The 20,395-nt window shown below is 55.1% G+C and overlaps 1 protein-coding gene across 2 annotated transcripts in view; it reads left to right on the forward strand.

Moving 5' to 3' along the window:
• Positions 1-20,395, forward strand: part of usp47 (ubiquitin specific peptidase 47) — a 259,715-nt gene that overhangs the window by 48,861 nt on the left and 190,459 nt on the right. Inside the window, exon 1 of one of the 2 annotated variants that reach the window (XM_072466171.1) lies at positions 18,429-18,755. The exons of the other annotated variant lie outside the window; for it this stretch is intronic. Coding sequence (XP_072322272.1) covers positions 18,681-18,755 — 75 coding nt within the window. The 5' untranslated portion in view covers positions 18,429-18,680. Of the gene's footprint in view, positions 1-18,428; positions 18,756-20,395 lie in introns of those variants that run through there. 2 annotated transcript variants of the gene reach the window in all.

The following is a 20,395-nucleotide window of genomic DNA, read 5'->3' on the forward strand; positions in this document are numbered from 1 at the left end:
TCTCCGTCCTCGCCCTCGCCCTCTCCGTCCTCGCCCTCGCCCTCTCCGTCCTCGCCCTCGCCCTCTCCGTCCTCGCCCTCGCCCTCTCCGTCCTCGCCCTCTCCGTCCTCGCCCTCGCCCTCGCCCTCTCCGTCCTCGCCCTCGCCCTCGCCCTCTCCGTCCTCGCCCTCGCCCTCTCCGTCCTCGCCCTCGCCCTCTCCGTCCTCGCCCTCGCCCTCTCCGTCCTCGCCCTCGCCCTCTCCGTCCTCGCCCTCGCCCTCTCCGTCCTCGCCCTCGCCCTCGCCCTCGCCCTCGCCCTCTCCGTCCTCGCCCTCGCCCTCGCCCTCTCCGTCCTCGCCCTCGCCCTCGCCCTCTCCGTCCTCGCCCTCGCCCTCTCCGTCCTCGCCCTCGCCCTCTCCGTCCTCGCCCTCGCCCTCTCCGTCCTAGTCCTCGCCCTCGCCCTCTCCGTCCTCGCTCTCGCTCTCGCTCTCGCCCTCGCCCTCGCCTTCTCCGTCCTCGCCCTCGCCCTCTTCGTCCTCGCCCTCTCCGCCCTCGCCCTCTCCGCCCTCGCCCTCTCCGCCCTCGCCCTCTCCGCCCTCGCCCTCTCCGCCCTCGCCCCTCTCCGCCCTCGCCCCCTCCGCCCTCGCCCCCTCCGCCCTCGCCCTCTCCGCCCTCGCCCTCTCCGCCCTCGCCCTCTCCGCCCTCGCCCTCTCCGCCCTCGCCCTCTCCGCCCTCGCCCTCTCCGCCCTCGCCCTCTCCGCCCTCGCCCTCTCCGCCCTCGCCCTCTCCGCCCTCGCCCTCTCCGCCCTCGTCCTCTCCGTCCTCGCCCTCGCCCTCGCCCTCCGTCCTCGCCCTCTCCCTCTCCCTCTCCGTCCTCGCCCTCTCCCTCTCCGTCCTCGCCCTCGCCCTCTCCGTCCTCGCCCTCGCCCTCTCCGTCCTCGCCCTCGCCCTCTCCGTCCTCGCCCTCGCCCTCTCCGTCCTCGCCCTCGCCCTCTCCGTCCTCGCCCTCGCCCTCTCCGTCCTCGCCCTCGCCCTCTCCGCCCTCGCCCTCTCCGTCCTCGCCCTCTCCGTCCTCGCCCTCTCCGTCCTCGCCCTCTCCGTCCTCGCCCTCTCCGTCCTCGCCCTCTCCGTCCTCGCCCTCTCCGTCCTCGCCCTCTCCGTCCTCGCCCTCTCCGTCCTCGCCCTCTCCGTCCTCGCCCTCGCCCTCGCCCTCGCCCTCGCCCTCGCCCTCGCCCTCGCCCTCGCCCTCGCCCTCGCCCTCGTCCTCGCCCTCGCCCTCTCCGTCCTCGCCCTCGCCCTCTCCGCCCTCGCCCTCGCCCTCTCCGCCCTCGCCCTCGCCCTCTCCGTCCTCGCCCTCGCCCTCTCCGTCCTCGCCCTCGCCCTCTCCGTCCTCGCCCTCGCCCTCTCCGTCCTCGCCCTCGCCCTCTCCGTCCTCGCCCTCGCCCTCTCCGTCCTCGCCCTCGCCCTCTCCGTCCTCGCCCTCGCCCTCTCCGTCCTCGCCCTCGCCCTCTCCGTCCTCGCCCTCGCCCTCTCCGTCCTCGCCCTCGCCCTCTCCGTCCTCGCCCTCGCCCTCTCCGTCCTCGCCCTCGCCCTCTCCGTCCTCGCCCTCGCCCTCTCCGTCCTCGCCCTCGCCCTCTCCGTCCTCGCCCTCGCCCTCTCCGTCCTCGCCCTCGCCCTCGCCCTCTCCGTCCTCGCCCTCGCCCTCGCCCTCTCCGTCCTCGCCCTCGCCCTCTCCGTCCTCGCCCTCGCCCTCTCCGTCCTCGCCCTCGCCCTCTCCGTCCTCGCCCTCTCCGTCCTCGCCCTCGCCCTCTCCGTCCTAGTCCTCGCCCTCGCCCTCTCCGTCCTCGCTCTCGCTCTCGCTCTCCCCCTCGCCCTCGCCTTCTCCGTCCTCGCCCTCGCCCTCTTCGTCCTCGCCCTCTTCGTCCTCGCCCTCTTCGTCCTCGCCCTCTTCGTCCTCGCCCTCTCCGCCCTCGCCCTCTCCGCCCTCGCCCTCTCCGCCCTCGCCCTCTCCGCCCTCGCCCTCTCCGCCCTCGCCCTCTCCGCCCTCGCCCTCTCCGCCCTCGCCCTCTCCGCCCTCGCCCTCTCCGCCCTCGCCCTCTCCGCCCTCGCCCTCTCCGCCCTCGCCCTCTCCGCCCTCGCTCTCCGTCCTCGCCCTCGCCCTCGCCCTCTCCGTCCTCGCCCTCTCCCTCTCCCTCTCCCTCTCCCTCTCCGTCCTCGCCCTCGCCCTCTCCGTCCTCGCCCTCGCCCTCTCCGTCCTCGCCCTCGCCCTCGCCCTCTCCGTCCTCGCCCTCGCCCTCTCCGTCCTCGCCCTCGCCCTCTCCGTCCTCGCCCTCGCCCTCGCCCTCGCCCTCTCCGTCCTCGCTCTCGCCCTCGCCCTCTCCGTCCTCGCCCTCGCCCTCTCCGTCCTCGCCCTCGCCCTCTCCGTCCTCGCCCTCGCCCTCTCCGTCCTCGCCCTCGCCCTCTCCGCCCTCGCCCTCGCCCTCTCCGTCCTCGCCCTCGCCCTCTCCGTCCTCGCCCTCGCCCTCTCCGTCCTCGCCCTCGCCCTCTCCGTCCTCGCCCTCGCCCTCGCCCTCTCCGTCCTCGCCCTCGCCCTCTCCGTCCTCGCTCTCGCCCTCTCCGTCCTCACTCTCGCCCTCTCCGTCCTCACTCTCGCCCTCTCCGTCCTCGCCCTCGCCCTCTCCGTCCTCGCCCTCGCCCTCTCCGTCCTCGCCCTCGCCCTCTCCGTCCTCGCCCTCGCCCTCTCCGTCCTCGTCCTCGCCCTCTCCGTCCTCGTCCTCGCCCTCTCCGTCCTCGTCCTCGCCCTCTCCGTCCTCGCCCTCGCCCTCTCCGTCCTCGCCCTCGCCCTCGCCCTCTCCGTCCTCGCCCTCGCCCTCTCCGTCCTCGCCCTCGCCCTCTCCGTCCTCGCCCTCGCCCTCTCCGCCCTCGCCCTCTCCGCCCTCGCCCTCTCCGTCCTCGCCCTCGCCCTCTCCGTCCTCGCCCTCGCCCTCTCCGTCCTCGTCCTCGCCCTCTCCGTCCTCGCCCTCCCCGAACTCGCCCTCGCCCTCTCCGCCCTCGCCCTCGCGCTCTCCGTCCTAGCCCTCGCCCTCGCCCTCTCCGTCCTCGCCCTCGCCCTCTCCGCCCTCGCCCTCGCCCTCTCCGTCCTCGCCCTCGCCCTCGCCCTCGCCCTCTCCGTCCTCGCCCTCGCCCTCTCCGTCCTCGCCCTCGCCCTCGCCCTCTCCGTCCTCGCCCTCGCCCTCTCCGTCCTCGCCCTCGCCCTCTCCGTCCTCGCTCTCGCCCTCTCCGTCCTCACTCTCGCCCTCTCCGTCCTCGCCCTCGCCCTCTCCGTCCTCGCCCTCGCCCTCTCCGTCCTCGCCCTCTCCGTCCTCGCCCTCGCCCTCTCCGTCCTCGCCCTCGCCCTCTCCGTCCTCGTCCTCGCCCTCTCCGTCCTCGTCCTCGCCCTCTCCGTCCTCGCCCTCCCCGACCTCGCCCTCGCCCTCTCCGCCCTCGCCCTCGCGCTCTCCGTCCTAGCCCTCGCCCTCGCCCTCTCCGTCCTCGCTCTCGCTCTGGCCCTCGCCCTGGCCCTCGCCCTTGCCCTTGCCCTCGCCCTCGCCCTCGCCCTCGCCCTTGCCCTCGCCCTTGCCCTCGCCCTTGCCCTCGCCCTTGCCCTCGCCCTTGCCCTCGCCCTTGCCCTCGCCCTTGCCCTCGCCCTTGCCCTCGCCCTTGCCCTCGCCCTTGCCCTCGCCCTCGCCCTTGCCCTCGCCCTTGCCCTCGCCCTTGCCCACGCCCTTGCCCTCGCCCTTGCCCTTGCCCTCTCCGTCCTCGCCCTCGCCCTCTCCGTCCTCGCCCTCGCCCTCTCCGTCCTCGCCCTCTCCGTCCTAGCCCTCGCCCTCGCCCTCTCCGTCCTAGTCCTAGTCCTCGCCCTCGCCCTCTCCGTCGCTCTCGCTCTCGCTCTCGCCCTCGCCCTCGCCCTCGCCCTTGCCCTCGCCCTCGCCCTCGCCCTCTCCGCCCTCGCCCTCGCCCTCTTCGTCCTCGCATTCGCCCTCTCCGCCCTCGCCCTCTCCGCCCTCGCCCTCGCCCTCGTCCTCTCCGTCCTCGCCCTCGTCCTCTCCGTCCTCGCCCTCGTCCTCTCCGTCCTCGCCCTCGCCCTTGCCCTCTCCGTCCTCGCCCTCGTCCTCTCCGTCCTCGCCCTCGCCCTCGCCCTCTCCGTCCTCGCCCTCTCCCTCTCCGTCCTCGCCCTCGCTCTCTCCGTCCTCGCCCTCGCCCTCTCCGTCCTCGCTCTCGCCCTCGCCCTCTCCGTCCTCGCTCTCGCTCTCGCCCTCGCCCTCTCCGTCCTCGCTCTCGCCCTCGCCCTCTCCGTCCTCGCCCTCGCCCTCTCCGTCCTCGCTCTCGCCCTCTCCGTCCTCGCTCTCGCCCTCTCCGTCCTCGCTCTCGCCCTCTCCGTCCTCGCTCTCGCCCTTTCCGTCCTCGCTCTCGCCCTCTCCGTCCTCGCCCTCTCCTTCCTCGCCCTCTCCTTCCTCGCCCTCTCCGTCCTCGCCCTCTCCGTCCTCGCCCTCGCCCTCTCCGCCCTCGCCCTCTCCGCCCTCGCCCTCGCCCTCGTCCTCTCCGTCCTCGCCCTCGCCCTCTCCGTCCTCGCCCTCGCCCTCTCTGTCCTCGCCCTCTCCGCCCTCGCCCTCTCCGCCCTCGCCCTCGTCCTCTCCGTCCTCGCCCTCTCCGTCCTCGCCCTCGCCCTCTCCGTCCTCGTCCTCGCCCTCTTCGCCCTCGCCCTCTCCGTCCTCGCTCTCGCCCTCGCCCTCTCCGTCCTCGCTCTCGCCCTCGCCCTCGCCCTTTCCGTCCTCGCTCTCGCCCTTTCCGTCCTCGCTCTCGCCCTCTCCGTCCTCGCCCTCTCCGTCCTCGCCCTCTCCGTCCTCGCCCTCTCCGTCCTCGCCCTCTCCGTCCTCGCCCTCTCCGTCCTCGCCCTCTCCGTCCTCGCCCTCTCCGTCCTCGCCCTCGCCCTCTCCGTCCTCGCCCTCGCCCCCTCCGTCCTCGCCCCCTCCGTCCTCGTCCTCGCTCTCGACCTCTCCGTCCTCGCTCTCGACCTCTCCGTCCTCGCTCTCGCCCTCTCCGTCCTCGCTCTCGCCCTCTCCGTCCTCGCTCTCGCCCTCTCCGTCCTCGCTCTCGCCCTCTCCGTCCTCGCTCTCGCCCTCTCCGTCCTCGCTCTCGCCCTCTCCGTCCTCGCTCTCGCCCTCTCCGTCCTCGCTCTCGCCCTCTCCGTCCTCGCTCTCGCCCTCTCCGTCCTCGCTCTCGCCCTCTCCGTCCTCGCTCTCGCCCTCTCCGTCCTCGCTCTCGCCCTCTCCGTCCTCGCTCTCGCCCTCTCCGTCCTCGCTCTCGCCCTCTCCGTCCTCGCTCTCGCCCTCTCCGTCCTCGCTCTCGCCCTCTCCGTCCTCGCTCTCGCCCTCTCCGTCCTCGCTCTCGCCCTCTCCGTCCTCGCTCTCGCCCTCTCCGTCCTCGCTCTCGCCCTCTCCGTCCTCGCTCTCGCCCTCTCCGTCCTCGCTCTCGCCCTCTCCGTCCTCGCTCTCGCCCTCTCCGTCCTCGCTCTCGCCCTCTCCCCGCCTCTTTCACTCGGCAAGTGTTGTAGATGCTCGTGTGACGCATTTTGTGATATTTCATCACATGAAAGGTGCTATGTAAATGCAAGCACTTGTAAGTATGCTCCTTTTTGGCTTTGTGGCTCTATATTCTATTTGCTTTGTTTGTGCTTTTGTAGTGCATGGGTACACTGAGTCCATAAACACACGAAGACCTGTTTCAAATTCGACCTGCTATTTCGAATGCTTACCCTGCACATTTCTTTCCTGTGTGCAGTATTTTACACTTGCCCATTTGAAATTTTGTCAGCCACTGTTCCATTCTGTTACATATTTTGCCCTATCTGCCTAGCCTGCCCCTTTAAGCCATCCCTTCTGTTTTAGTATCTAGAAGTGTAGAACTTTTGAATCGTAAGTTAATATAAATCACAAGCAGAGTAGCCACATCCGCAATCCCTAGGGCACTCTGTATGCCTTTCAAACCTCCTAATCATCAGTAACATCAACCTGCTGCTTCCTAGCCATTCACCAATTCCATACTAATTTCTAGATTGTCATTTCTAAATGATGAAGTTGGTCGGAACAAATTCTTTCTATTTTGATTTGTTATTCACCATTTCCATAGAAATATTTATTGGTACCTGTAAGTTTCTAACTTCTGGAAGACTGTTATTGATTTCTGATTAGCTTGAGGTGTGTTAACACGGTGTCGAGGGTTCGTATCTCTGCTGGTCACTTGGATGTTCACCATGCAGACTGTATTAAATTCATTTTGTGTACACCTCGAATTGTGAATACTAACTTATTAGGATATTTCTCCCAGTTTGAGGGTTATTGTTTCCAAATCGCAGCAACACCCCAGAAAATTCAAAGAGAGCAACCTAGGGAGTTATAAACTCAACTAAAACAGTTATCTAAATCTTGCACGCTGCACATAATGACAGGACATGTTTGCACAATATGATTAACCTGTTGAGCGGAAGTAATGCCCTTGAACTTTCAGTATTTTGGGATGATGGTAAAAGCTAAAGTGATGAAATGATAGCGTTCTACTGAGTATTATCCAAGCTCATATTAATGTGTTGATTATTGCTTGATAAAGGACATTTCACCAGTTTGTATAATAAAGATGCTTTCAGTTACCGCAGTAGGGAGAACCAAAACTAGAACCGTGAATGTGATAGTTACCAATAAATCATTAGGGAAGGAGAAACATCTCTACCCAAAGAATGCTGCAATAATGAAACTTGCTTCTGCCTCGAGTAGTTGCTCAAAATGGAGTAGATGAATTTAATGGAAAGCTGTATCAGCACATAAAGGAGGAAGGAGTAGAAAGATATTTTGATAGGGTGAGATAAAGAGGGGTTGGGAGGGGGATTTGTGTGGACCATAAACACTGGCATTGAGCAGTTGTATTAAATGTGCTGTAATTACATGTTGGTGCAAAATAGAAGTAAAACATACGTTACAGACCACAGTCTTTCTGTAGGCATCCTGTAAAACGAATCCACAAAATGTGAGCTTTATATGTCAAAGCTGAGTAAGTAGTGGATTTCCGATGTGATTTGGAAACCTTGTTATTTTAGCTGCTGTTATCCATCAGTGTAAGAGTTTGGGATATTTGCAGATTGGACACTTTGATGTTTTATTAGTGAGCTAGTATAACTGAGGGCCATAGTGTTCTGAAAACTGGTTATCCTTTAAGCTTTTCTTTGGGTGAACTTCTCTGCGTTTCTTAGGGTGAGTGATGTATGGAGATGAGGCCGCAGTCAGATCTTATTGAATGGAGGAGCAGGTTCAAGGGACAGAATGACCTACTCTGTTCCTAGTTTATATGTTGGAAAATGAAAAACTCATTTGCAATGAGTTGATTGGTTTCAGTGCAGAGTGAATCTGCTTTGACCCCCAGCCTCAGGTGTTTGTGATATTTCATCCTGTGGCTCTTTTAAATGAGATTATCCATTAGGCACAGATTATGCTTGGGCCAATGCTAACTTACGAACTAGGTTTGAAGTGAAACCCATGAAACCAACATACGGAAGTTCATCTCACAATCCTGGGTTGAATTTGGATCGAACTACCAGGTGTGGAAGGACAGTTTACTAACTCAATATAATTAAATCCCAGTTTAATATTGTCAGTTATGGTATAGTTAGGATTTTGCAGTAGCAATGTCCATTAACAGTTGTTTTCCTAATCAATTGACACCGCATAAAAATAATTAATAGTAAGTGCATGAGTTCTATTTTGGTTGAAGTGCAGTCAATGTCAGTTGGCTTGTGATTTGTTTCAGGTAAGTACAGTTAGGGCAGCACGGTAGCATTGTGGATAGCACAATTGCTTCACAGCTCCAGGGTCCCAGGTTTGATTCCGGCATGGGTCACTGTCAGTGCGGAGTCTGTACATCCTCCCCGTGTGTGCATGGGTTTCCTCCGGGTGCTCCGGTTTCCTCCCACAGTCCAAAGATGTGCAGGTTAGGTGGATTGGTCATGATAAATTGCCCTTAGTGTCCAAAATTGGCCTTAGTATTGGGTAACTACACTGGGTGATGAGGTGGAGGTATTGACCTTGGGTGAGGTGCTCTTTCCAGGAGCCGGTGCGGACTCGGTGGGCCGGGTGGCCTCCTTCTGCACTGTAAATTCTATGATAATCCATGGCCTTCACAGCTGGCTATACTGCCCTTCAGAATGGTGCCAAGTGTGACTTTAGGAATTGTTTAAAGTAGTGTCACAGAGAGTGTCCTTTGATTTTATCACCAAGAGTTTCAGCTGTACAAAATATTTCTCGAAGGAAAAGTCTTGAAGGAAGCCCACAAAAGGTTGATGAGACTTGCACAGTTACGCATTACCATTTTTTTGTTATTTTAAGGGGCACTTGCATGGCATCATTTGTTGCCACTCCCCAGTTGAGAAGGTAGTGGTAGGCTTTCTCTAAAGTGTTGCAGTGCCTGTACAGATCGTGGTGTTAGGTAGAAAATTGCAGCACTGTGGCACAAGGGCAGCATGGTGGCGCAGTGGTTAGTACTGCTGCCTCACAGCACCAGGAACCGTGTTCAATTCCGTTCTCGAGTGACTGTCTCTGTGGAGTTTGCACGTCCCCCCCGTGTCTGCGTGGATTTCCTCTGGGTGCTCCTGTTTCCTCCCACGGTCCAAAGATATGCAGGTTAGGTGAATTGCCCATGCTAAATTGCCCCTTAGTGTCCAAAAGGTTAGGTGGGGTTACTGGGTTATGGGGATAGGTTTGGGACATGGGCTTAGGTAAGGTACTCATGAGGTTTGGTGTAGAATCGATGGGCCAAATGGCCGCCTCCTGCACTGTAGAGATTCTATGATTCTATTTTCCCCTGTGACAGTAAAGGAATGGTGATGTGTGTGAGTTGCAGATCATGGTGTCCTCCGGTATTTCAGCTCTAGTTCTTCTTGGTGGTAGAGTTCACAGAGCTGGAAGGTATTGCAATGGTAAAGTTGTTGGATTTCTGTACATGTGTTCTGCGGCCAAGTGCGGGGTTGGCGCGAGGGTTGGATATTGAGTTGTGGTGATTAAGCAAACTGGTTAAAAATAACGGCAATCACCTCTTGCACCAGCTTATCACCCCCGTCACCTTGCTTACTCTCCCTTTCCCAATCATCACAACCGCCCTCTGACTAAAATAGTCAGTTATGATGTTGGTGCAACAAAAGGCATCATTTCATACTTTACTCCTTAGCTTAAATTTTTGTGGAAGTATGGTATGTTCTCCGGTAGGAGGATTAGCACCTACCTTCCTGCCCCTTTTTTCCCCCAACCTAAAATCCGGTTATGTTTGTTCATCTGCATGCTATCAATCTTTCATTCAGCAAAAAAAAAAAAATAGATATTGGTATGTTTTAACCAGCATGAGTTCTGACAATTATTCTGCAGAGATATGAGTGAGTTTGCGATTTCAAAGAACCTGAATCGGTTGCTGTTTTGTACTGAGCCATTTACTAGGCTGCAGTTGAACCAAAGAACATAAAACTCGTGGATTGCTGTAACTCAACAGATGGGGTTTTTATTATATTATGCTGTATGCACTTGCAGGTTAAATATAAGACTGGGCCTAAAGCCTGTGCACCTGACTAATGATATCATCACTGGTCACTTGACTCACTCCTTAACTCGACACTGCCCCAAAGTAACATACACCAACTATAATCCATAACAACCCCTCTCCTTCTCTTTGAAACTTCCCCATAAGCAAACACACCCGCTATTTATATAGTAAGTTTTATAACACCAGGTTAAAGTCCAACAGGTTTGTTTCGATGTCACTAGCTTTCGGAGCGCTGCTCCTTCCTCAGGTGAATGAAGAGGTATGTTCCAGAAACATATATCTAGACAGAGTCAAAGATGCCAGACAATGCTTGGAATGCGAGCATTAGCAGGTGATTAAATCTTTACAGATCCAGAGATGGGGTAACCCCAGGTTAAAGAGGTGTGAATTGTGTCAAGCCAGGACAGTTGGTAGGATTTTGCAGGTCAGATGGTGGGGGATGAATGTAATGCGACATGAATCCCAGGTCCCGGTTGAGGCCGCACTCATGTGTGCCGAACTTGGCCATAAGCTTCTGCTCGGCGATTCTGCGTTGTCGTGCGTCCTGAAGGCCGCCTTGGAGAACGCTTACCCGGAGATCAGAGGCTGAATGCCCTTGACTGCTGAAGTGTTCCCCGACTGGAAGGGAACATTCCTGCCTGGCGATTGTCGCACGATGTCCATTCATTCGTTGTCGCAGCGTCTGCATGGTCTCGCCAATGTACCACGCTTCGGGACATCCTTTCCTGTAGCGTATGAGGTAGACAACGTTGGCCGAGTCGCACGAGTATGTACCGCGTACCTGGTGGGTGGTGTTCTCACGTGTAATGGTGGTATCCATGTCGATGATCTGGCACGTCTTGCAGAGATTGCCATGGCAGGGTTGTGTGGTGTCGTGGTCACTGTTCTGAAGGCTGGGTAGTTTGCTGCAAACAATGGTTTGTTTGAGGTTGCGCGGTTGTTTGAAGGCAAGTAGTGGGGGTGTGGGGATGACCGTGGCAAGATGTTCATCTTCATCGATGACGTGTTGAAGGCTGTGAAGAAGATGTCGTAGTTTCTCCGCTCCGGGAAAGTACTGGACGACGAAGGGTATTCTGTCGGTTGTGTCCCATGTTTGTCTTCTGAGGAGGTCGGTGCGGTTTTTTGCTGTGGCGCGTTGGAACTGTCGATCGATGAGTCGAGCGCCATATCCCGTTCGTACGAGGGCATCTTTCAACGTCTGTAGATGTCTGTTACGCTCCTCCTCGTCTGAGCAGATCCTGTGTATACGGAGAGCTTGTCCATAGGGGATGGCTTCTTTAATGTGTTTAGGGTGGAAGCTGGAGAAGTGGAGCATCGTGAGGTTATCCGTGGGTTTGCGGTAAAGCGAAGTGCTGAGGTGACCGTCCTTGATGGAGACGAGTGTGTCCAAGAATGCAACAGATTTTGGAGAGTAGTCCGTGGTGAGTCTGATGGTTGGATGGAACTTATTGATGTCATCGTGTAGTTGTTTCAGTGATTCTTCGCCGTGGGTCCAAAGGAAAAAAATGTCATCGATGTATCTGGTGTATAACGTCGGTTGAAGGTCCTGTGCAGTGAGTAGGTCTTGTTCAAACTTGTGCATGAAGATGTTGGCGTATTGGGGTGCGAATATGGTCCCCATGGCTGTTCCGTGTGTCTGGATGAAGAACTTGTTGTCGAAGGTGAAGACGTTGTGATCCAGAATGAAGCGGATGAGTTGCAGAATTGCATGTGGAGATTGGCAGTTGTTGGTGTTGAGTACTGAGACTGAGTTCCGCACACATGAGTGCGGCCTCAACGGGACCTGGGATTCATGTCGCATTACATTCATCCCCCACCATCTGGCCTGCGAAATCCTACCAACTGTCCTGGCTTGACACAATTCACACAATGGGGTTACCCCATCTCTGGATCTCTAAAGATTTAATCACCTGCTAATGCTCACATTCCAAGCATTGTCTGGCATCTTTGAATCTGTGATATATATATGTTTCTGGAACATACCTCTTCATTCACCTGAGGAAGGAGCAGCGCTCTGAAAGCTAGTGACATCGAAACAAACCTGTTGGACTTTAACCTGGTGTAAAACTTCTTACTGTGCTCAGCCCAGTCCAACGCCGGCATCTCCACATCATGGCTATTTATATAGACAAGTAAAACGGTTTCCAGTGGATACACAAGCACGATGCACACTTGCTAAGAGAGTAGTCCGGCAGGCATGTGTTTCATGCTGTCTCTCCTTCTGGTACAGCATTGTTCCCCATCTTGGGGATACTGGGAAATTCTGGTGAAGATGGTTCATCCCTAGTGGGCAGACAGCGGCAGTATCCTCCATGACTACGGTGGTTTTCTCTGGGGTATGCTGACTTCAGGTCATAAGGCGGAGGCCCCTTCTTGAGTGATGATGGGTGGTTCCAACAGGGTATGCTGCTAACAGCTGGTCATCTTGTCGCCACCACATAATCTCGTCTCTGGTCTAGACCGTGTAGAATATGGGACCTGCCTGGGCTAGTACTGTGGCAGACACCCACTTGTCCTTCGTGTTGTAGTCTCGGGCCAGTACTTGCTCACCATGACAGAAAGGGTGCCTCTTGGAGTTTGTTTCCCTTTGGATATCTGGGCTAATTGGTTCCTTTTGACAATCTTGTGAGTTTCTTCAGGTGACAAAAGGTCAAAAGTGGTTCTTAGTTTCCTTTATAATGTATGCAGGTGAGTTCTGGGTAGTGGCATGTGTGTCAGCACATGGCCGGGAAGCTATTGACGCGTTAAATTAGCGACCCCTCACTTATTGAAGCTTTCAGTGAGTACTTTAATGATCAGGACCAGATCCATCACCTGGCTCAAAACGGGGTCATTTCTGATCATTCGTCACTTGTGCTGCCGTTACCGGCACACACATGCCACAAGATTGGGAGAAGTAGAGAATCTTCAACTCACTACTGGATTTCCCTCCACTCGAGGGCAGGGGCAGCCTGGACAACGCATCTGTTTGCATGTCTATGGGACTGCCTGTATTTCATATCGTACGAGTGCACTGAGAGGAGCAAAGCCTGCCTCTGAAGCCTACTGGCTGCTGTTGAGGGTATCCCGGAGTACAGGCCGAAGGTGGACCTGAGTGAACGATGATCTTTTAGGAGTATGCCATATATATATATATATATATATATATATATAAATAGTGGTAAAATGTTCTCACACACGTCTAGTTGTGTGTACCTAGTCTCTGCCCTGGTTGGAGCGTAAAAAGTGAAGACAATCTGCCTCTCCATTAGGTAGGCTGTGCGACCCAATTCTGTAGGGTGAGGCATCGTACACCAATAAGGCCAACTTAGGGTCAAAGTGAACCAAGACATCCGGTGTCTGAAGTGCCTATTTAACAGCACAATATGCTCGCTCATAGTCCTAGCGAGCCCTTTAAAGGTATGTCCTGAGGGTGCTGATGGAGTCCTTGAGTGGCAGGTGTCTTGGCTTCTGGTCGTAAATTGTTTCGGGAATAAGTGAAAACTACTGTCCCGGCGTCCACCTCCATTTTAATGGATTGTCCATTCAATTTAGGCACAACCCAAAATCTGTGCATTTCACCTTGGAGGTTCAGTTTAACTTTCTCATTAGAGGGGTTTGATTCACTTACTACATCCATAGCATGGATTTTCTTCCTCGGAATTAATTGATTTTTCTTTGGTAGAGATTTTTCCAGACTTTCTAAGGACAATACATATTCAATAATTTGGTTATTCCGCTTTGAGACCTTCACAGCAAGTTGCCTTTGTCTTTCCCAGCTCACAACATCAGCATCCAGCAGGAATAGTTTTGTTCATAGGAGGTGACCGTCACTGACCAGGCCAGCATTTATCATGCATCACTATTGTTCTTGAGAAGATAAGGAGCTGTCTTTTTCAGCTGTTTGTTGTGTAGGTACATCCGTACTGCTATTAGGGTGGGATTTCCCAGCTTTGGAGATTTAGTAGGTGAGTTACTCACCACAGAATTCCCAGTCTCTGACCCGCTTCTGTAGCTACAGTATTTATATGGCTGGTATGGTTAAATTTCTGATCTCTAGTAACCCAGAACATTGGTGGGGATTCAGCGATGGGAATGCTGTGTAATTTCAAGGGAAGCTGATTACCTGGCACTTGTACTACAAATGTTTCTTACTATTTATCAACCCAAATCTGAATGTTGGCCAGGTCTTGCAACAAGTGGAAGCAATTGCTCCAGTATCTGAGAAGCTGAAGGGAAGTGTGTGATAATCAGTAAACATGGTCACCTCTCACCTTATAATGGAGGGATGGTCACGACACTGCCCTGAGTAATTTTTGCTGAACAGTCTTGACAGAGATGATTGGTTTCTAACTACCACAACTATCTTCCTTTGTACTCAGTATGACATTGAGTGGAGAGATTTTCCCTGATCCCCATTGACTCCAGTTTTGCTTTGGCTTTTTGATGCTACACTCCAGTCAAATGCTACCTTGATAACGAGGGCAGTTATCACCTCACCTCAAGCTCAGCACTTTTGTCCAGGTAATGAGGTCAGGGGCCAAGAGGTCCTGATGGAACCCAAACTGAGTATCTGTGAGCACAGCAGGCTGACTAAGTACACCTAATAGCATTGTTGACCAAGCTTAGCTTCACTTTGCTGATGATCGCGTGCAGACTGATTGGTAATTGGCTGCATTCGATTTATCCTTTTTCATTGTTGTGAATAGGAAGGACATACCTGGGTAATTTTCCACATTGTCAGAAAGATTCCAGTTTCGTTCATGTGCTGGAAAAGTTTGGTTAGGGATGCGATTAGTTCTGGACCATAGCTCTTTAGTTCTACCATTGTAATGTTGTCAGGGCACTTTCTCTGCCCTGTCCGGTGCCTTCAGCTGTTTCTTGGTAACATACTGAGCGAATCGAATTGCCTAAAGACTGGCTAGGGATGACGTGGATCTCGGGAAGAGGTCACGATGCATCAGCCACTCGGCATTATGGCTGAAGATGATTGCAAATGCTTCAACCTTTTGCACTGGTGTGATGAGCTTCCCCCATCATTGAGGGTGGGAATGTTTACTGAACCTCCTCCTTCTGTTAGTTTATTTTTCCACCACTACTTATGACTTGATGTGGTAGGATTGCAGAATTTTAATCTGGTCTGTTGGTTACGGGATCACTTTCCTTCGTCTATAGCATGCTGTGATATCAGCAGATAATGAGCTGCATTTAGAACCCTGGTATTTATCTTCAGTTCTCCTTATTATTCTTTGTCAGTGGTGTAATGGCCACTTTTTAAAATTTATCACTCCTTCAGTGTATTTCAGTGAACTGATTGTGCTGACGTTTTCATAAAAACCCTAATTTACTGATGTGATCCAGGAAAGAGCCACAAACTGTGATATATACTAGAAATTGGATACAAACTACTGGTAAGTGCATCAATAATGCAGTGAAATCAAAGGCAAAGCAATTAATACTGCACCTTTATTTGTATTGAAAAACGTAAAAAGAAAAGAAACAAGTTCCATTTATATCGTACCACTCATGTCCTCGAGATGTCCTAAGTACTTCACAGTCAGTTTAAATATTTGTGAAGTCACTGTTCTAAGAAAGGCAAGTACAGCATGTAACTGCATTCAATCAGGTCAGAGCTGATCTGCACCATAATATGAATTCGAAGTAGGAGGAGGACTTTCCACTATTCAAGTCTGCTTCTCCATTTGACAAGATGATGGATGATCTGATTGTAGTCGTACCTACTTTCCTGCCTTCACCTGATACCCTTTGACTCCCTTGATAATCAAGAATCTATCTAAATTATCCTTCAGAATATTCAGTCACACTGCTTCCACTCCTCATTGGGAATTTCACAGTGTAACATCCCTGTGGAAAAAAAAGTTCTCATGTCATTCTGAAATGGGAAAACCCTTATTTTTATACTGGGTCCTTAACAAACTTATCCTCCAGTTCTCTTTTCCACCTCTCTGCGTTCCACTCCCTCTTGTTACCCGCTCGCCTCCCACCCACCCTTGCTCGCTCTCCCCATCTCTCCCGCTCACTCACCTGCTCTCCCCAACTCTCCCGCTCGCTCGCTCTCCCCAACTCTCCCGCTCGCTCGCTCTCCCCAACTCTCCCGCTCGCTCGCTCTCCCCAACTCTCCCGCTCGCTCGCTCTCCCCAACTCTCCCGCTCGCTCGCTCTCCCCAACTCTCCCGCTCGCTCGCTCTCCCCAACTCTCCCGCTCGCTCGCTCTCCCCAACTCTCCCGCTCGCTCGCTCTCCCCAACTCTCCCGCTCGCTCGCTCTCCCCAACTCTCCCGCTCGCTCGCTCTCCCCAACTCTCCCGCTCGCTCGCTCTCCCCAACTCTCCCGCTCGCTCGCTCTCCCCAACTCTCCCGCTCGCTCGCTCTCCCCAACTCTCCCGCTCGCTCGCTCTCCCCAACTCTCCCGCTCGCTCGCTCTCCCCAACTCTCCCGCTCGCTCGCTCTCCCCAACTCTCCCGCTCGCTCGCTCTCCCCAACTCTCCCGCTCGCTCGCTCTCCCCAACTCTCCCGCTCGCTCGCTCTCCCCAACTCTCCCGCTCGCTCGCTCTCCCCAACTCTCCCGCTCGCTCGCTCTCCCCAACTCTCCCGCTCGCTCGCTCTCCCCAACTCTCCCGCTCGCTCGCTCTCCCCAACTCTCCCGCTCGCTCGCTCTCCCCAACTCTCCCGCTCGCTCGCTCTCCCCAACTCTCCCGCTCGCTCGCTCTCCCCAACTCTCCCGCTCGCTCGCTCTCCCCAACTCTCCCGCTCGCTCGCTCTCCCCAACTCTCCCGCTCGCTCGCTCTCCCCAACTCTCCCGCTCGCTCGCTCTCCCCAACTCTCCCGCTCGCTCGCTCTCCCCAACTCTCCCGCTCGCTCGCTCTCCCCAACTCTCCCGCTCGCTCGCTCTCCCCAACTCTCCCGCTCGCTCGCTCTCCCCAACTCTCCCGCTCGCTCGCTCTCCCCAACTCTCCCGCTCGCTCGCTCTCCCCAACTCTCCCGCTCGCTCGCTCTCCCCAACTCTCCCGCTCGCTCGCTCTCCCCAACTCTCCCGCTCGCTCGCTCTCCCCAACTCTCCCGCTCGCTCGCTCTCCCCAACTCTCCCGCTCGCTCGCTCTCCCCAACTCTCCCGCTCGCTCGCTCTCCCCAACTCTCCCGCTCGCTCGCTCTCCCCAACTCTCCCGCTCGCTCGCTCTCCCCAACTCTCCCGCTCGCTCGCTCTCCCCAACTCTCCCGCTCGCTCGCTCTCCCCAACTCTCCCGCTCGCTCGCTCTCCCCAACTCTCCCGCTCGCTCGCTCTCCCCAACTCTCCCGCTCGCTCGCTCTCCCCAACTCTCCCGCTCGCTCGCTCTCCCCAACTCTCCCGCTCGCTCGCTCTCCCCAACTCTCCCGCTCGCTCGCTCTCCCCAACTCTCCCGCTCGCTCGCTCTCCCCAACTCTCCCGCTCGCTCGCTCTCCCCAACTCTCCCGCTCGCTCGCTCTCCCCAACTCTCCCGCTCGCTCGCTCTCCCCAACTCTCCCGCTCGCTCGCTCTCCCCAACTCTCCCGCTCGCTCGCTCTCCCCAACTCTCCCGCTCGCTCGCTCTCCCCAACTCTCCCGCTCGCTCGCTCTCCCCAACTCTCCCGCTCGCTCGCTCTCCCCAACTCTCCCGCTCGCTCGCTCTCCCCAACTCTCCCGCTCGCTCGCTCTCCCCAACTCTCCCGCTCGCTCGCTCTCCCCAACTCTCCCGCTCGCTCGCTCTCCCCAACTCTCCCGCTCGCTCGCTCTCCCCAACTCTCCCGCTCGCTCGCTCTCCCCAACTCTCCCGCTCGCTCGCTCTCCCCAACTCTCCCGCTCGCTCGCTCTCCCCAACTCTCCCGCTCGCTCGCTCTCCCCAACTCTCCCGCTCGCTCGCTCTCCCCAACTCTCCCGCTCGCTCGCTCTCCCCAACTCTCCCGCTCGCTCGCTCTCCCCAACTCTCCCGCTCGCTCGCTCTCCCCAACTCTCCCGCTCGCTCGCTCTCCCCAACTCTCCCGCTCGCTCGCTCTCCCCAACTCTCCCGCTCGCTCGCTCGCTCTCCCCACCTCTCCCGCTCGCTCGCTCGCTCTCCCCACCTCTCCCGCTCGCTCGCTCTCCCCACCTCTCCCGCTCGCTCGCTCGCTCTCCCCACCTCTCCCGCTCGCTCGCTCGCTCTCCCCACCTCTCCCGCTCGCTCGCTCGCTCTCCCCACCTCTCCCGCTCGCTCGCTCGCTCTCCCCACCTCTCCCGCTCGCTCGCTCGCTCTCCCCACCTCTCTCGCTCGCTCGCTCTCCCCACCTCTCTCGCTCGCTCGCTCGCTCTCCCCACCTCTCTCGCTCGCTCTCCCCACCTCTCCCGCTTGCTCGCTCGCTCTCCCCACCTCTCCCGCTTGCTCGCTCGCTCTCCCCACCTCTCCCGCTCGCTCTCCCCACCTCTCCCGCCCGCTCGCTCGCTCTCCCCACCTCTCTGTCTACCACTCTGACATTGTGGCACTCCCTGCATTGCTAATATCAGTGTAGAATATCTGTAGTGAGGCTTTGATGCAGGAGTACACATCGAGCTGTGGCCAACACACTGCATCAAAGTTGTAGTGTTTGTTCCTTTTTCATAAATAACAGTTTAGAAAAAGTAAGCAAACACGGATACTGAAATTAGCCATGGTTTATATTTTGATTGGCAGTATGCAAATTAAATTGGATGCTATTGGCTCATGAGACAGGAAGTAGCCAGAACAACAATCCGTGGTATGAAACAAGGAAGTTAATTAAGTACTGTGGCTTTAGTTTTCTTAAGGTGAACAAGTCTGGCAGCTGCTTCAACTTTCTGTTTGATTTCCTACAAACATTTAGTATCGCTTCCCTTAATAGGCTGCTGAAAAGAAAATGGATGTTTTATCTGGTGAAGCTTTGAACCCAAAGGATGTTTTATGGCGATACTGCACCATTTCTTCATTATATTGCCACTGAAAATTACTATTGATGCCATCCAACTGTTGTGACCTTCAACAGTAATCCAGGCCTTCTCTGTTTTGTGAAAGACTCGTAGGTCATAGCTTCTCTTGAATTGACAGTGTGGGAATCCATAAGGAAGCTCACTGTGTGGACTACTGATGTTTAAGATCTTTGGAGATGTTTTAATGTCATTCAGAATCAAAGGAAAGAAGGGTCATGCTCCGGATTCTCTGGTAAGTCTGTAAGGATCAACTGGGCAAGTGAAGGACAAAGGCCTGAATTGGTCCAATTAACTTCAATGTGTCCCACATTTTGCCAATTTACTTTATTTTGGTAACCCTTATTCGTAAAGGTGAATGATGGATTGAGTTTGGAAATGCTAACTATTAGCCTGCTGGTAATTCCCAGACCTGTTTGACTGGACTTGCAGGACAGCTAGATCGATGTGTTTGTAAATAATTTGGATTCCTGGCAGATCTATTTAGGATTAGACAATGTTAATTAAGAAGAACTTGATTTAGAGAATTTAATAAGATTGGAAGTGGACCATTTTCTTCTCTGCTTCAGAAAATGCTACTATGCAGGGGATATAACATTGTGTGATACCTACTGATGAACCATGACACCGTTGTCATGATCTTACATCAAAATCTTTCACTCCCACCCCAGGCCAGAAAATAAAGCTGTTGAGACTAGGTCAAGTGAAAATATCAAAAGTGAAACTTTAGCGATTTTTGTTCAGCAAATTCATTAAAGGTTATGGAACGATGATAGCTCGTTTTCAGGTATAATCTAATTGAGTGACGAAGCAGCCGTTTGAGCACCTCCTGTTCCTGTGTTCCTACATCTTGGTCCGTAAAGGCACTTTCCCTTCAGCGTTTCACAAGACGCTTTGCAAAATGCTTGCCCCCTTATTGCCACATATCTGTACGACTATAAATGAAGAGCTTCCTGTTGCAGGGTGTTATTTTCATGATCTCTGTTGGATGGTAACAGCCATTCTTTTAGTTTCCTTTGTGAGATTGTTCATCACATGCTGTAAATGGAACATTTTATGCCAATTGTTTGCCAATCAGTCGAAATAGATGAGCTATTCATCAGTCGTGACGTATTTACTGATGATGCTGTTGAATATTTCCTGAGGTCTTGTACCCAACAGATTTAGTGGCATCGCATAGAGTTCATTTGACTTATCAGCACACTTTGAACAGCATAGATGGGGTTTGGTCCATTTTCTGATTGTGGTGTGTCCAGTATGGTCTTCTGTCAGGGTGGTCATTGCTGACCAGCCGTTTAGATAGTACTTTGAGTATCACACTCAGCCAAAGTGGATTATGCAACGGTTAAGATTAAGTGATCGTGCACATGAAGAAATATGTGTAGAGAAATTGAGGTTATATTTTGATAGACTTAATCGCTGGCTTTGAAAGCAGACCAAGGCAGGCCAGCAGCACGGTTTAATTCCCGTATCAACCTCCCCCAACAGGCACTGGAATGTGGCGACTACGGGCTTTTCACAGTAACTTCATTTGAAGTCTACTTGTGACAATAAGCGATTTTCATTTTTCAATATTATTTGTAGGTTGTAATTTCTCAGGTCCATGCCTAATATTTTAAGTGAAATCGATTTCAGCCCACAGAGTACGTAGTTCAGTATCTTGAAAGAATCAGGCATTTGGTCCAGATGCAGGACCTGCAAACAATTTTTATTCATTCATGTATTTGATGGTTTCTAGAAGTACAGAAGTGTTTCTGGTCTCATGGCGTCTACATTATTCAAGCAGTGTTGAGCATCTTGGCTTTGCTGACAGAATCTACAAATATTTGCCTGAATAATGATCTTTGTCAGTTGACTGATTTTGCTGCAATTGAT

Source organism: Scyliorhinus torazame, chromosome 10 (genome assembly GCF_047496885.1).
Source record: "Scyliorhinus torazame isolate Kashiwa2021f chromosome 10, sScyTor2.1, whole genome shotgun sequence".
Lineage (NCBI taxonomy): Eukaryota > Metazoa > Chordata > Chondrichthyes > Carcharhiniformes > Scyliorhinidae > Scyliorhinus > Scyliorhinus torazame.